Here is a 17,012-nt window from a genome sequence, read left to right as displayed (position 1 = left end):
ACACGTCTCACAGATCCTGAAGGACACTGAGCTTCACCACAGACGTCTCACACATCCTGAAGGACACTGAGCTTCACCAGACACGTCTCACACATCCTGAAGGACACTGAGCTTCACCAGAGACGTCTCACACATCCTGAAGGACACTGAGCTTCACCACAGACGCCTCACACATCCTGAAGGACACTGAGCTTCACCACAGACGCCTCACACATCCTGAAGGACACTGAGCTTCACCACAGACGTCTCACACATCCTGAAGGACACTGAGCTTCACCACAGACGCCTCACACATCCTGAAGGACACTGAGCTTCACCACAGACGCCTCACACATCCTGAAGGACACTGAGCTTCACCACAGACGCCTCACACATCCTGAAGGACACTGAGCTTCACCAGAGACGCCTCACACATCCTGAAGGACACTGAGCTTCACCAGAGCCTCACACATCCTGAAGGACACTGAGCTTCACCACAGACGTCTCACACATCCTGAAGGACACTGAGCTTCACCACAGACGCCTCACACATCCTGAAGGACACTGAGCTTCACCACAGACGTCTCACACATCCTGAAGGACACTGAGCTTCACCAGACACGCCTCACACATCCTGAAGGACACTGAGCTTCACCACAGACGCCTCACACATCCTGAAGGACACTGAGCTTCACCAGACACGCCTCACACATCCTGAAGGACACTGAGCTTCACCACAGACGCCTCACACATCCTGAAGGACACTGAGCTTCACCACAGACGTCTCACACATCCTGAAGGACACTGAGCTTCACCAGAGACGTCTCACACATCCTGAAGGACACTGAGCTTCACCACAGACGTCTCACACATCCTGAAGGACACTGAGCTTCACCAGACACGTCTCACACATCCTGAAGGACACTGAGCTTCACCACAGACGTCTCACACATCCTGAAGGACACTGAGCTTCACCAGAGCCTCACACATCCTGAAGGACACTGAGCTTCACCACAGACGTCTCACACATCCTGAAGGACACTGAGCTTCACCACAGACGCCTCACACATCCTGAAGGACACTGAGCTTCACCAGAGACGCCTCACACATCCTGAAGGACACTGAGCTTCACCACAGACGTCTCACACATCCTGAAGGACACTGAGCTTCACCACAGACGTCTCTCACATCCTGAAGGACACTGAGCTTCACCACAGACGTCTCACACATCCTGAAGGACACTGAGCTTCACCACAGACGTCTCTCACATCCTGAAGGACACTGAGCTTCACCAGAGACGCCTCACACATCCTGAAGGACACTGAGCTTCACCAGAGACGCCTCACACATCCTGAAGGACACTGAGCTTCACCAGAGACGACTCTCACATCCTGAAGGACACTGAGCTTCACAGAGACGCCTCACACATCCTGAAGGACACTGAGCTTCACAGAGACGACTCTCACATCCTGAAGGACACTGAGCTTCACCACAGACGTCTCTCACATCCTGAAGGACACTGAGCTTCATCACAGACGTCTCACACATCCTGAAGGACACTGAGCTTCACCAGAGACGCCTCACACATCCTGAAGGACACTGAGCTTCACCACAGACGCCTCACACATCCTGAAGGACACTGAGCTTCACCAGAGACGACTCTCACATCCTGAAGGACACTGAGCTTCACAGAGACGCCTCACACATCCTGAAGGACACTGAGCTTCACAGAGACGACTCTCACATCCTGAAGGACACTGAGCTTCACCACAGACGTCTCTCACATCCTGAAGGACACTGAGCTTCATCACAGACGTCTCACACATCCTGAAGGACACTGAGCTTCACCAGAGACGCCTCACACATCCTGAAGGACACTGAGCTTCACCAGAGACGCCTCACAGATCCTGAAGGACACTGAGCTTCACCACAGACGTCTCACACATCCTGAAGGACACTGAGCTTCACCACAGACGTCTCTCACATCCTGAAGGACACTGAGCTTCATCACAGACGTCTCACACATCCTGAAGGACACTGAGCTTCACCAGAGACGCCTCACACATCCTGAAGGACACTGAGCTTCACCAGAGACGACTCTCACATCCTGAAGGACACTGAGCTTCACAGAGACGCCTCACACATCCTGAAGGACACTGAGCTTCACAGAGACGACTCTCACATCCTGAAGGACACTGAGCTTCACCACAGACGTCTCTCACATCCTGAAGGACACTGAGCTTCATCACAGACGTCTCACACATCCTGAAGGACACTGAGCTTCACCAGAGACGCCTCACACATCCTGAAGGACACTGAGCTTCACCAGAGACGCCTCACAGATCCTGAAGGACACTGAGCTTCACCACAGACGTCTCACACATCCTGAAGGACACTGAGCTTCACCACAGACGTCTCACACATCCTGAAGGACACTGAGCTTCACCACAGACGCCTCACACATCCTGAAGGACACTGAGCTTCACCAGAGACGTCTCACACATCCTGAAGGACACTGAGCTTCACCAGACACGTCTCACAGATCCTGAAGGACACTGAGCTTCACCAGAGACGTCTCACACATCCTGAAGGACACTGAGCTTCACCACAGACGTCTCACACATCCTGAAGGACACTGAGCTTCATCACAGACGTCTCACACATCCTGAAGGACACTGAGCTTCACCAGAGACGCCTCACACATCCTGAAGGACACTGAGCTTCACCACAGACGTCTCACACATCCTGAAGGACACTGAGCTTCACCACAGACGCCTCACACATCCTGAAGGACACTGAGCTTCACCACAGACGTCTCACAGATCCTGAAGGACACTGAGCTTCACCACAGACGTCTCACACATCCTGAAGGACACTGAGCTTCACCACAGACGTCTCACACATCCTGAAGGACACTGAGCTTCACCACAGACGCCTCACACATCCTGAAGGACACTGAGCTTCACCACAGACGCCTCACAGATCCTGAAGGACACTGAGCTTCACCACAGACGTCTCACACATCCTGAAGGACACTGAGCTTCACCAGAGACGTCTCACACATCCTGAAGGACACTGAGCTTCACCACAGAAGCCTCACAGATCCAGGAAACTACTTTACATCTTCATTATCACAGTTTTCCTAATTTCCCAGTCATTTTGGATCTTTTTTCTCATGAGGCTTTTCTTTCCTGTTGTTAGACACGACACAGTTTCCTATAAAGACTCACGTGTGCCATGTATGTCATGTTTTATAGATTTGGATGAAGTTCTTTTATGGGTGGATGATCTCGGGGTTAGTGATGATGTTATGGATCTGAGCGATAAAGTTCTAGGGTAAAACCAACTGCTCGCCTTGATGACCACAGGACTAAGACAAACCTATTATAAAAATATAATGTCAAGTCTGAAGAAAAGTACAACAAAAATGCCAAAAAGAACATTATCAAACGTTGCTTGAAAGAAATAAAAACAAGGTGAAGGGAATTCCACTGTTTCGTGAGCGACTGGGCCGGAAACACTGGAGCAACAGCTGTGGAGCAAGAACGAGCTGCGGAAACTCTTCCTCAAACCACTGACGAAGTAACAAAAGTAAAAACAAACCTCCAACAGACCGTGATGGACGTTCTCTAACACTTTACATCACGGGCCGGTAAGTCCACGGTACTTACAGCGGTAAGTACGAGTAACTGTATCTCTCATTACTAAGAGATACAGGGGTGACTCTTAGTAATGAAGCTTGTACTTCTATTTAGCAGAGGTGGGAGTCAGTCACTAAAGGCAAGTCTCGAGTCAAGTCCAAGTCGTGAAGGTCCAAGTCTCAACAGCAGCTGTTAGCTCTCCGTTAGCTTTACGTTAGCTCTGTGTCAGCTTTACGTTAGCTCTCTGTTAGCTTTACATTTGCGCTCTAAAACCGCTGAGCTCTTTCTGCTCCTGTCTCCTCCTCTCCAGTCGCTCCTGTCTCCTCCTCTCCAGTCGCTCCTGTCTCCTCTCGAGCTCGTGCTTCTCTCTGACCTGCGCTCGTGAGCTCGCCGCTCGGCTGCAGCGCTACCGCCCCAAAAGGCGAACATAAAAGTGAAAATAGATACTTCTTTAGGGAATAAACTGTGGGAAAGTGCGCATTGGCAGAAAGTAATAGAAGGTTAATTCATGTTGGGACACGTGGCTTCTGTGGCTGTCTGTATTTCACCTGTCCCTCGGACAAAGGGAGAGCGGGCACTTGCCTGGACAAAACGTTTAGCGTAAACACCAGCTGACGTCTTCAATAATAGTAGAAGCTTGGGTGGTGCGTGCGTGTTTGTGCAGTGTGTGTGTGTTCTCAGATAAGTGCTCTGGAGATGCTTTATAACGTTATTTGCAGGACTCCTCATAAACCCTATTAGACTTTTTCTTTTTTTTGCTCGCACAGGTGCTACCACTTATTTTTTTTACTCGCACATTCTCTAAAAATAGTCGCATATGCCAGCATTTTGGTCGCAGTCTAGAACCCTGTCATGGATTTGGATTTAAAGTCTAATTAATATTTAATCACCAAAAAATTCAAACTATATATATTTTAAATGCTCCAGTCTATGTACAAAATGACTGGGACGGCATTTTAAGGAAGGGGGCCCGGGGGGAACGACTTAAAGAAAATGAAATATAGTCTTTTAAACATGAGCTGCTTTTCCCTGCAGTCTGAAACATCTAAAATAATATTTATTTTTTTGTTAGTTTCAGGCAGTTTTTCTGTCAGTGGTTCCCCTGTACTGACTGATCGGAAGGTCGGGGGTTCGAATCCCACCTCCTGAAAGTGCACATTGTCGTTGTGTCCTTGAGCAAGACACTTCACCCACATTGCCCCCAGTGTCTGCGTACATTGGTGTATGAATGAGAGCATGAATGGGTGAGTGGATCCTTGCTGTAAAGCGCTTTGAGTGCCTAATGTAGGTTGAAAAGCGCTGTATAAGTTGAGACCATTTACCATTTACCATTTACCATTTACTGCCCCAGCCCCTGTATACTCGGATTCGCCCCTGTAGCCTTCAGTCCCGCTGTCACTGAGCTGTGGCGGATGTGTCAAATAACCTCTAAATGCTGTAAACTTTGTGTGAACGAATTAAAACATGGAAAAACCCCAAGATTCCTGTAGATGAATCAGCTCTTACATGGTGGTTCTGGAGGCTCCGTCTACGCTGTAGGTCCAGAACATTGTTTCAAACGTTTCCTGAACGTAAATCTCCTCCTCTTCACTGTCTTTAGAAAACTTTTAATGCACCAAAGAAATATTTCCTCCTGCCTTCTCGCGCTGTATTGATTAGAAGTGCAGTGTCTGGAAACCGAACACGCGTGTGGATAATCACCATAATGTAAACAAAGATGCGCCGCTTTTACAAAATGAATCCTGATCTTTCGACAGTTTCACTCAAATAAATAAAAACTATAAAGTCACAGCGAGTCATTGAGAGTCTTTGGCCTCAAGTCCAAGTTAAGTCTCGAGTCACAAACAGCAAGTCCCAAGTCAAGTCTTTTTGGAGCTTTGGTCAAGTCAGTCTCAAGTCCCGAAAATTGCGACTCGAGTCAAGTCATGTGACTCGAGTCTCCCACCTCTGCTACTTACTTTGGTACTTACTGGTAATTCAAGGATTTTACAGAAGCAATTCATAGGTAGTAAATGAGGTACTTCTACAAACAGAAGCGATTTCTAGGATTGTGTGACTGTAAAACAGCATTAGGGAAAACAAGAAGTACAACCTTCATTACTAAGAGTCACCACTGTTTCTAGAAGTACAAACCTTGTAATTCTCACTGTAGTGTCCTTTAAGGGGAGACACTACAGGCAAAACTAAATTTGTTCAGTTTTCAGGTTTTGGGCCAAATCTGTCTCTGAACATACAAGCTTTCACCCGGAAACAGAAAATATGCCTAATCTTCACAATAACATGTTTAAATATTGCGCTGATTCAATGTTCCCCCATAGACTTATATGGGACAATGCAATTTCAAGGGCCTTTTTCTCCAAACACATGTTTCTGTCATTGTGGCGACACTATGTCCACGTCAGTCGGACCTAAAGACTTCACATTTTCCAGCCTTGGACTGAACAATATTTGGAAGATTTTTTCAGAGGGATTTTTTCTGATTTAATCCCTTAAGCCCCATTTATTGAGTTTTGAATGTCAAAAAATAAGGCGAAAATGACATTTTTACAAATTCAACACTAAAAAACAGCTTATTTTATAACTAAACAACAAATCCTAAATCCCCTCTGAAAAAGTCTTGGTAACTCATCTATCAATAAAATTAAACCATACATTTGAATGTAGCTCTGTCCATTATTCAGATTTCGTCGCTGAAAAGATGGGAAATTTGGGGCATTTTTAGGCATAAAACACCTTGTTCTTATATGAAAAGATAAAATGACAGAAAACTTGCCATGTATTTTTTCTCACATTTATGTCACTGATCGACAGCAACAGCTTCAAATTTATACATTTTTCCCCTATTCACCTGCAGTGTCTCGCCTTAAATACCACAATAAGTACCTAGAAGTACCACTATTATCACTAGTATTTACCACAGTAAGTACCACCGTAAGTATCTAGAATTACCACAGTAAGTACCAAGGACTTTCTGGCCTGTAATGTAAAGTGTTACCGAAAAAAGGTTATTCATGAAATCGTTAAACCATTTAAACACACATGAGAGGATGAAAACTGCTAAAGTTATCCCATAAACAAAGTTAATTATTATTATTATTAACTGAACAGCTTCATGGACAAATGTGAGCTTCTAAACAACAGTCAGTTTGGATCCGTCAGTGTTTCCTGTAAGTTTGAACATGACCGAGGAGAAAAGCAGTTCTAGGTGAAAAAAACAAAATGGAGTGGGAGCTGAACGCGGTGTAACCAACGCTGTTAGAAAGGCTTAAAGAGGGGGTGTTCTGCTTTTGTCAGTCCCATAGCACCAGTCTATATCACACTACAATGATGACAAACCTTCTGTTGGTCTGTAAATGCAGTAAATTAGAATAACTGCCTTGTATAAAATGTCTCTCTCAAAATGGCTGTAGTGAATGTCTTGAAATCGGCCTCTGTCTCTTTAAGAACCTCTGAGCCTTTAGACACGCCCCCTCCACACGCTGTCTGTGGCATCAGTGGGGAGGGGGTTCTGCTGAGGAGCAGTGGTTGGTTACTCGGCTGGTGACCAAAGCTCGGAGGCGTCTCCAGGAGGTGGGGGCGTTCCTAGGAGGACTCAGGCAAACCTATCCCTAAAATGGCCGCCATCAGAGTTTTTACAGATTACTCAGAAATACGTGAATGTGCCAAGGCAACACTTCAGCCATGTTTTTAATGAGGGAGTGACAGAATAACAGGATGGAAAGCTTGAACAAATCCATTTTGCAGAATACCCCCCTTTAAATCTATTAAAATCCAATCAGAGACAGGCCCACGAGGCTCCACGGTCACTCACAGACACCGGGCCTGCAGGGCTCCTCTTCATGATCCTCTGGTGCGCCTCGACCGATCCTCCGGTGCGCCTCGACCTCCTCCTGGGCAGAGTGGGAGAGCACAGCAGACTGAGCACCTGCACCACAAGACCCCGTCACCATAGTCCGACTTCAGGAGCACCACTAACATAATGAGAGTACCCGCCTCTCCCCGGTCCCCCCTTCACACTTGAACCCCCCGGCTCAAACACACAGTACTTTATATCTGACTCATGTTTGCACAGAGAGTTTAGTGAGTCTGATTCTCCTGTTGCTTTGTGCAGACAGACATGTCCACTCGGAGGGAGCAGGTGCTGGAGGTTCTGGAGGATCTGGACACAAACGACTTCAAGACTTTTAAATGGTACCTCCATGGGGAGGACAGTTCCTCTCCGATCCCACGGAGCCGTTTGGAGAACTCCGATCGCTTGGACACAGTGAAGATGATGGACGACCACTACGGCTCAGAGATCCGAGCTGTGACCGAGAGGGTTTTAAGAAAAATGGGCCAGAACGGAGTCGCACAGAAGCTGACAGAGACAAAAGAGGAACTCGTGGGTGAGTCAATCTGAAATATACATTCATAGTAGTCGTTTAGTTTAATCATACGAAAGCCGTGGCTCAGGAGCTTCCATTCGCTCTCCAGAACTTCTTTAGTCTCTCGCCAAAGGCTTCTCGTTGCTCTGGTTGGCAGTGGTCGGAGAGGCCGCAGACTGGTCGCCTCGCTTCCGTCAGTCTACCCCAGGGCAGCTGTGGCTACAACGAATAATCACTACAGTGTAGCGCTTTGAGAAACTTGGTAATACACGCTTGTAAAGCGCAATAGAAGTGTAAGACATTATTATTATCATTGATGAAGGCATTTTAAATCAGAGAGCGCCTCGGCTTTGCTTCAGCTGCAGAGGCCACAGGTGCACCTGCTGAGGAAGAGTCGTATATAAAGACCACAGTGTGGTTAATCCAGGTCATTGGCTCATAAATGCTGCATGTGACACTGATGCTAAACATTTGTGTCACGCTGGGGTTAGCGGTGCAGAACAGATTTAGTCCTTGTGTTGAGCAAACACCGGAAAAAGCCTTTCTTGTTCTGCAATGTTTTTGGGAGATTCTATTTCTTTCTTTTGCCAGTTTATACATTTGAACGGAAAAGGAGTTAGTGCTAATCTAAATATAACTTTAGCTAATGCTAACATACATTACCCACTCAGAGACGGGCCCGAACTCTGCTGAGGCTGCGAGGCCCTGCAGGCTCAGCTCAAACTGAGAAGGCTCAGGACCACTGGCCTCACAGGACCGTCTCCGTCCTCACTTCCTCTCCGTCCTCACTTCCTCTCCGTCCTCACTTCCTCTCCGTCCTCACTTCCTCTCCGTCCTCACTTCCTCTCCGTCCTCACTTCCTCTCCGTCCTCACTTCCTCTCCGTCCTCTCCGTCCTCACTTCCTCTCCGTCCTCATTTCCTCTCCGTCCTCACTTCCTCTCCGTCCTCACTTCCTCTCCGTCCTCACGTCCTCTCCGTACTCGAGGGCCAGTCAGTTCTGTTTAGATAAAGACATATTTGTTTGAAGCCCTTACAGTTTGTGGCTCCTCTTGTTCCAGATGTGGTGAGTGTTGACCGTTGTCAGGAAGGCCTCCGAGACAGACTGAAGAATGTGGCCGTCAACAGGTCTTCAATGGAGCTTTACACCGAGCTGCACATTTTAAAACTGGACACTGTCCGAGCTGAGCGGGCACAGAGCGGTCAGAGCAAGCTGATGATGAGCTGCAACGAGATCTTCAACGCCACCGCACACAAAGCTGCTCCACTGAGGGTGCTGACCAAAGGAGTGTCCGGAATCGGCAAAACGGTGGTGACGCAGAAGTTTATTCTGGACTGGGCTGAAGGCAGAGAGAACCAAGACCTCAGGTTCATCTTTCCTATTCCATTTCGAGACCTGAACTTGATCGAACCCGATCAAAGGTTCACCTTGGTGGAACTGATTCATGACTTGTTTCCTGAAGTGCGTGAGGTGGGACCGAGCACCTTCATGCGTAATAAAGTGGCCTTTGTGTTTGACGGTTTCGACGAGGGCGGAGAGAACTTGGACTTTCAGAACACAAAGAAACTCACTGACATCACCAAACGCAGCACACCAGAGGTGCTGGTGGTGAACCTCATCAGGGGACATCTGCTGCCAAACGCCAGAGTCTGGGTGACCTCTCGACCCGCTGCATCCGGCCAGATCCCAGCAGAGTGCTTCCACATGATCACAGAGATACAGGGCTTTACAGACGGACAGAGGGAAGAATATCTGAAGAAACTGTTGAAAGACGAAGAGGAGAACATCTCAGAACAGATCATCCACCACGTCAAAGAGATCCGCAGTTACGTCATGTGTGACATCCCGATGTTCGTGTGGATCGCTTTCAGGGTTTTGAAGGACATTTTGAAAGAAAAGAGGGAATTGCCTAAAACCCTGACAGAGCTTTACATCTCCTTCTTCATCCAACTCACCCAAAGACCTGGAAGCAGTGAGAACAAGGAGACGATCATGACTCTGGCAAAACTGGCTTTTGAACAACTGAAGAAATGCAACTTCACTTTCACTGTGAAGGACTTAGGAGACTGTGGGATTGACATCAAAACAACCCAAACCCACTTTGGACTTTTAACAGAAGGATCTGATCCCCAGTCCAGGATCTACTGCTTCATCCATCGGAGTGTGCAGGAGTATTTAGCTGCTCTACATGTTCACTCCACTTTAGTCAATAATGGGATCAACACACTGAAGATAAGGGGCAGGTTAACAGGGATACACTTGTACACTAGATCTGTCTCCACAAAGCTGACGAGGCTCCATCAGTCCGCGGTGTACATGGCCCTGAACTCTCCACGCGGACAGTGGGACCTGTTCCTTCGGTTCCTCATGGGTCTGTCCCAGGAGTCAAACCAGAAGCAGCTGCAGGAGCTGCTCAAAGAGACTCGCTGTGACCATAAGGAGATCGTCAGTTACATCCATGGGAAGTTGGATCTGGACCTGCCCCTGGAGCAGAGCATGAACCTGTTCCACTGCCTGACTGAGCTGAACGACCGCACTCTGGAGATACGCATTCAGGAGTCAGTGCAGTCAGGTCCTCTGTCTGCGCAGAAGCTCTCGCCCAGCCTGTGGTCTGCTCTCACCTTTCTGCTGCTCTCCAAATGCCCCCTGGACCAGTTTGACCTGAAGAAGTACTGCGCGTCAGAGACGGCTCTGCTGAGGCTGCTGCCTGTGGTCCAGGCCTCCAGACGAGCTCAGTGAGTAAACCAGCGTGAGCTTAGCGCTTCACACCTGTATAATGTTAGGCCAGTGCTAGAACCTCTTAGACATGAAGGATCTCACTGGGACCGGCACTGTGTGATCCTTGACATGAAGCAGCATCAGCATCTGTCCTCGGGCAGTTAGATCTGTGGCATGTTTGGATTAATAATCCCCACATTCATCACACCTGCTCTTTCTGTTAAAAGAGAAGGTCTGCATCAGCAGAGGACGTGAAATGAAGAACATCTAAAATTACAAATGTGCTGTGAGTTTGGCTGCTGAGATCTGGCAACCCTGTCCCAGCCTGAGTCCTTCGAAATACACTGTAAATCAGTGTTTTTCAACCTTTTTTGAGCCAAGGCACATATTTTTCAATGTCAAAATCACGAGGCACCACCAGCAGAAAATGTAAAAGAATGTAACTCTGTAGCCTATATTCAGTCGTTCTCATCAAAGTGTCTTGAATAGGAACACCGTATAGTCTCGCGAGGCACAATGCCATTGATCATCACAAATGAGCTCCCTGCGGCCACTCACTGATAAGGAAGAATGTTACATGGTTACTCTGCCGATCACTAGAGGGAGCAGACATTCGAAAACTGTTCATTATTTGCAGATAATAATGATTTTATTTATTTTTTTAAACTAGGTGAAATTGCATAATTTCCCAATGCACACCAGACAATATCTCACGGCGCACTAGTGTGCCACGGCACAGTGGTTGAAAAACACTGCTGTAAATGACACGCAGACCTTTCTGCCAGGTGAGTGCAGAGCCTGACCTACAGTTTGTCCCTGCAGACTGAACCTGTGTAACCTCTCAGAGAGAGTGTGCTCAGAGCTGGGCCGCCTCCTCAGCTCAGACTCCTGTCTGCTGATCCACCTGGACCTGAGCGACAACGACCTGACGGACTCCGGGATACAGAGTCTGCTGTCTGCACTCGAGCGCCCCAACCACACCCTGCAGGAGCTGAGGTCAGTACAACCACACCCTGCAGGAGCTGAGGTCAGTACAACCACCCCCTGCAGGAGCTGAGGTCAGTACAACCACCCCCTGCAGGAGCTGAGGTCAGTACAACCACCCCCTGCAGGAGCTGAGGTCAGTACAACCACACTCTGCAGGAGCTGAGGTCAGTACAACCACCCCCTGCAGGAGCTGAGGTCAGTACAACCACCCCCTGCAGGAGCTGAGGTCAGTACAACCACCCCCTGCAGGAGCTGAGGTCAGTACAACCACACTCTGCAGGAGCTGAGGTCAGTACAACCACACGCTGCAGGAGCTGAGGTCAGTACAACCACCCCCTGCAGGAGCTGAGGTCAGTACAACCACACCCTGCAGGAGCTCAGGTCAGTACAACCACACCCTGCAGGAGCTGAGGTCAGTACAACCACACCCTGCAGGAGCTGAGGTCAGTACAACCACCCCCTGCAGGAGCTGAGGTCAGTACAACCACACCCTGCAGGAGCTCAGGTCAGTACAACCACACCCTGCAGGAGCTCAGGTCAGTACAACCACCCCCTGCAGGAGCTCAGGTCAGTACAACCACCCCCTGCAGGAGCTGAGGTCAGTACAACCACACCCTGCAGGAGCTGAGGTCAGTACAACCACCCCCTGCAGGAGCTGAGGTCAGTACAACCACACCCTGCAGGAGCTGAGGTCAGTACAACCACCCCCTGCAGGAGCTGAGGTCAGTACAACCACCCCCTGCAGGAGCTCAGGTCAGTACAACCACCCCCTGCAGGAGCTGAGGTCAGTACAACCACACCCTGATGTGCAATCTTTCTTCTGTTGTCTACTAGCTGAGACCCGGCCCTCGCTAGTCTCACATTTGATATTCAGAGATTATGAGTTATTACAAAGAAATGTCCAGTATAGTCCCTATAACCCGTCACTCGGTATAGCTGTAGACCTGCAGTAAGTAGACCAGTGGTTCCCAACCCATTCCTAAAACTATGGCCACTACAAATGTGTAAAATAATGAATGCTAAAAATAATTTCAAACAAACTGCAATTGGAGTGTTTGATGCACCCGTACTCCTGTCTTATAAACTACAACGACAATATGTTCGATAAACTCAGGGAATAGAATTCAGTGGAACATGTAGGCCTATGGATTAATATTAGGGGTTCAGCTCTCACGGTTCGGTTCACGGTGCAGGACACGTGGTTTGGTGCATCACGGTGTAAGTGCAATCTAAAAAAGAATAAGTTGTTTTTTATTAGACAGTATTTATATCCTTATAATACAATTGGCAATGCTTTCAAAGCCGCTTTATAGAATGTAAAGAAAAAATAGAAAAGAAATGGTACAGCAGCAAAGTTAAAAAATACATAAATTAAAAAAAAACGCTACAGTGCAGGCCAGGCGCTCGTTAAGTGGTAGTCTCATTTTCGCTTTCCGCACACGGAGGCTGAAGCACTCAGAGCAGCGCGTTTCATTTGAAGCTCGTGTTTCTGCGTGTACTTTTTTTCGGAGACAAAACTTTGGAGACGGAATATGGCCAGGATTGGATCTTACGCATGTGTCTGCGCGTCTGACATTACGCTGCACTGGATCTATAATGAACCACAGCCTCGGTCACTGCAGGAGAGACTTAAACAAAGACGCGCAGATGTGTTTTGGAGGATGTAATTGTACCTGTGCGGAGCGTCTGCAGGTTAGCGGTGAGTGATGATGACACATCGCCCTGTTTGGATGCGCGCGCACACGGCAGTCAGATCTTGTGCACTCGCGTTGTTGTGACGGCGGGTTGTCCTCGGACAGCAGCACCGCGGTCCATATGGACCCGTGGCCAATGCCCGCCACGTGAGGGCCGGCCGCGGATTTTTGGGAAATGAACATGGCAAGTCTTATATAGCGCTTTTCCAGACGCTCGTCGGTGTACAATGTGTTGCAATATTCATTCAGTCCACTGCGCACATCAGCCCCCACCACCAACCACGCACACACTCACTACTGTCGCCAGGCTTCCTGGTGTTCCCAAACGGTCTCCCATCCCAGTCCTAACCAGGCCCTTCCCTGCTTAGCTTCAAAGTCGGTATGGGAAATAAACATGGCGGCGCCCATTGAGATTGCGTTTTCTATTATAGATTCATGGTTCTTTACAGACATCCCCATTTCAGCAGAGGACTGTGTTCTTCTCCACAGACTGAGGGGCTGTGTTCTTCTTCTCCACAGACTGAGGGACTGTGTTCTTCTTCACAGACTGAGGGGCTGTGTTCTTCTTCTCCACAGACTGAGGGACTGTGTTCTTCTTCTCCACAGACTGAGGGGCTGTGTTCTTCTTCTCCACAGACTGAGGGACTGTGTTCTTCTTCTCCACAGACTGAGGGGCTGTGTTCTTCTTCTCCACAGACTGAGGGACTGTGTTCTTCTTCTCCACAGACTGAGGGGCTGTGTTCTTCTTCTCCACAGACTGAGGGACTGTGTTCTTCTTCTCCACAGACTGAGGGGCTGTGTTCTTCTTCTCCACAGACTGAGGGACTGTGTTCTTCTTCTCCACAGACTGAGGGACTGTGTTCTTCTTCTCCACAGACTGAGGGACTGTGTTCTGTTTCTCCACAGACTGAGGGGCTGTGTTCTTCTTCTCCACAGACTGAGGGGCTGTGTTCTTCTTCTCCACAGACTGAGGGGCTGTGTTCTTCTTCTCCACAGACTGAGGGGCTGTGTTCTTCTTCTCCACAGACTGAGGGGCTGTCTGATCACTGCAAAGGGCTGTGCTTCTCTGGCCTCGGCTCTGAAGACCAGCCTGCCGAACCTCAGAGAACTTGACGTGAGCTACAACCATCCAGGAGAGAGCCTGAAGCTGCTGACGGCTCTACAGGAGGAGCCGCACTGCAGCCTGCAGAGTCTGAGGTTCAACATCACAGTCAGAATCATGTCACACAAACATCATTAGCCTTGTACACCAGATTATTCTGTTTATTCTAAACTGTGCTGATAGAGAAGTTTGGTTGGCCATGCTCACCGACACCAAGGTTTATCACCGGATCTGGAAATCTAAAATAAATGTGAAACAACCGCAGTTGTGTTGCTAAATTTAAATCCTCTCTTGATGAGCAATTAAGGGAGAACAGAGCAGAGTCAACTTGAACTACAAAGAAAACATGTCAGTAATTTTTGATGAGGCGAGTTGGGGGAAACCTCCAGAAGCATTAGACCCCGTTACTGTGATGAAAGTCTTGTGATATCGGTTGGTTTTGGATATCGGTGGCTCCAGTATCGGCGTCAGAAGCAGGAAATCTGTATCGATGCATCTCTATCGTGGACCACGCTCTCTTTTCTGATTCAAACAGCACTGGAGCCGAGTGGGAGTGAAGTATGAGTTGAAGTGGAAAAGGCCGTAATGTTTCCCCTCTGTCTTTAGGGTTGAGCCTCATGGAGAGAGATGGCTCCGCCCTTCTCTCAGGAAGTGTAAGTGCCTTCAGTTTTTCTAAATGTGTGTTCTTCTTTTGGAGTCCACATTAGCTTTATTATCAGGTCCTCTCTCGGCGGATATGAGATCAATAAAGTTTATTATATGGCTCTTCACGATGACAGTTAAACACTCCATGGACTTGAATGGGATTTTCCAACGTTCTACCGGTCATTGTTTTCTGACAGAGGAACCTCTGAAAAAAATACTGACGCTGCCCACGGCAACGGAGCTGGTGCTGTAATACAGGAGTTTCATGTCAGTCCAGCAGAGGGCGCTGTCTCTGTCCCCGTCTCTGAGAGAGACGTCGGGGAATCACTCGTGAAGTTAACGAGAGTCTGACTTTACACTGACCCAGAGATTCACCACCGTTCCTCCAACTGCCCCTTCAACTAAGTAGCTAGGCTAAGCTACTAGCCTTTCTGCTACTGAAGGTACTTTCTGCTACCTTCAGGGTGAAACAAGACCCCTCCGCTTCGCGTCGGGGTCCGGTTCGCCCTGTCGGTACTTATTTTCCCGATAATGACCAGCGTTCTATACATTATCCCTTACTTATTCGGCCATTTTCCAACTGAACACACACAACATTAGCTTCATACACTTTTATGAAGACCGAACGGTTTATTTAATGATTTCCGCTGCAAATAGTTCCTCAAAGTTTGTGCGTTGCTTGGCAACGTTTGGCTAGGCTAGAAGCAGCAAGGTTAGCAGCTAGCCTAGCTACTTAGTTGAAGGTGCAGTTGGAGGAATGGTGGTGAATCTTTGGGTAAATTGAAAGTCAGACTCACACTAACTTCACGAGGGATTCCCCGACTTCTCTCTCAGTGACGGGACAGATAGTGTCGCTACTACGTACGTGTGGAGTGATATGAAAGCACCAACTCCGTTGCCATTGGCAGCGGTCATTATTTTTTTCAGAGGTGCTTTATCAGAAAATAATGACCGGTAGAACGTTGGGAAATCCCATTCAAATCAACGGAGCTTCTACTGACGTTGTGAAGAGCCGTATAACAATAAGCAGATAATGTGCAGAACGCTGGTCATTATCTGGGACATAAGAACCTTCAGGGCGAAACAGGACCGCTCCCCTTCGCTGGCCAGCGTTCTATACATTATCCCGTACATAACTTAAATGGTCAGTGTGAGGGGTCAAACACAATGATTCTAACATTATAACAAACATGTCTTTGCCTCTGCAGATCACTGTGAGCTCACCTGGGAAACGGCATCGCTGCCCAAAAGCCTGACGATGTCCGAGGACCAGAAGACGCTGACAGCAGCCGTGGGAAAGGTGGAGAAAAGTAAAGCTCGCTGCGTCCCCGAGCTGAGCGAGCGCTGCTACTGGGAGGCCGAGTGTCACGGAGACGTCAAAGTCAAAGTCAAAGCCTGTGGGAGGACGGCTGCCGTTCAAAGAAAGAAGTCATGGAGCATCAAGTACAAGAACAACACGCTCACGAGAAAAAGAAACACACGCTCATTGGGGGGCACGCTGAAGCTTCCCAAACTGGAGAGAGTGGGTGTGTTTTTGGATATATGCAGTGACGGAGCAGGTGATCATGATAAAGCTCACAAGCTCAGAGGGGTCATACATTTCTACATGATGGACACAGAGAGTGCAATGACTCCAGCCTACATGCACGATGTCCACTTCTCTGGCCATGCCTGTGCTGCCTTTGTGTTTCTGTCGCCTGGAACCATCGTGAGACTGTGCTCTCCAGATTAGAGACGCTCAGAACCAGATCAGAAATGTACAGGCTCCTGCTCCTCAGAGGTCACCAGCCAAACCACAGTGTGACGTGTTGTGTAAAAGACAACTGTGATTGAATCTTATTTCTAAAGTTAAAGAGTTCAAACCTTTTCATAGAGGCTCACAG

The 17,012-nt window shown here is 48.3% G+C and overlaps 1 protein-coding gene across 1 annotated transcript; it reads left to right on the top strand.

Annotated features, from left to right (window-relative positions):
- Positions 1 to 7,737: 7,737 nt before the first annotated feature.
- Positions 7,738 to 12,526, top strand: LOC306974710 (NLR family CARD domain-containing protein 3-like; the record flags this gene model as incomplete). The annotated part of the gene is made up of 4 exons (XM_079572082.1): positions 7,738 to 8,005; positions 9,044 to 10,718; positions 11,524 to 11,697; positions 12,523 to 12,526. The coding sequence occupies 4 exons, from the start codon at positions 7,738 to 7,740 to the stop codon at positions 12,524 to 12,526; spliced, it is 2,121 nt and encodes a 706-aa protein (XP_079428208.1).
- Positions 12,527 to 17,012: the final 4,486 nt, after the last annotated feature.

The sequence above is a fragment of the Gobius niger genome (assembly GCF_951799975.1).
Source record: "Gobius niger genome assembly, chromosome: 15".
NCBI lineage: Eukaryota > Metazoa > Chordata > Actinopteri > Gobiiformes > Gobiidae > Gobius > Gobius niger.
This window is presented reverse-complemented; position numbering and strand designations above follow the sequence as displayed.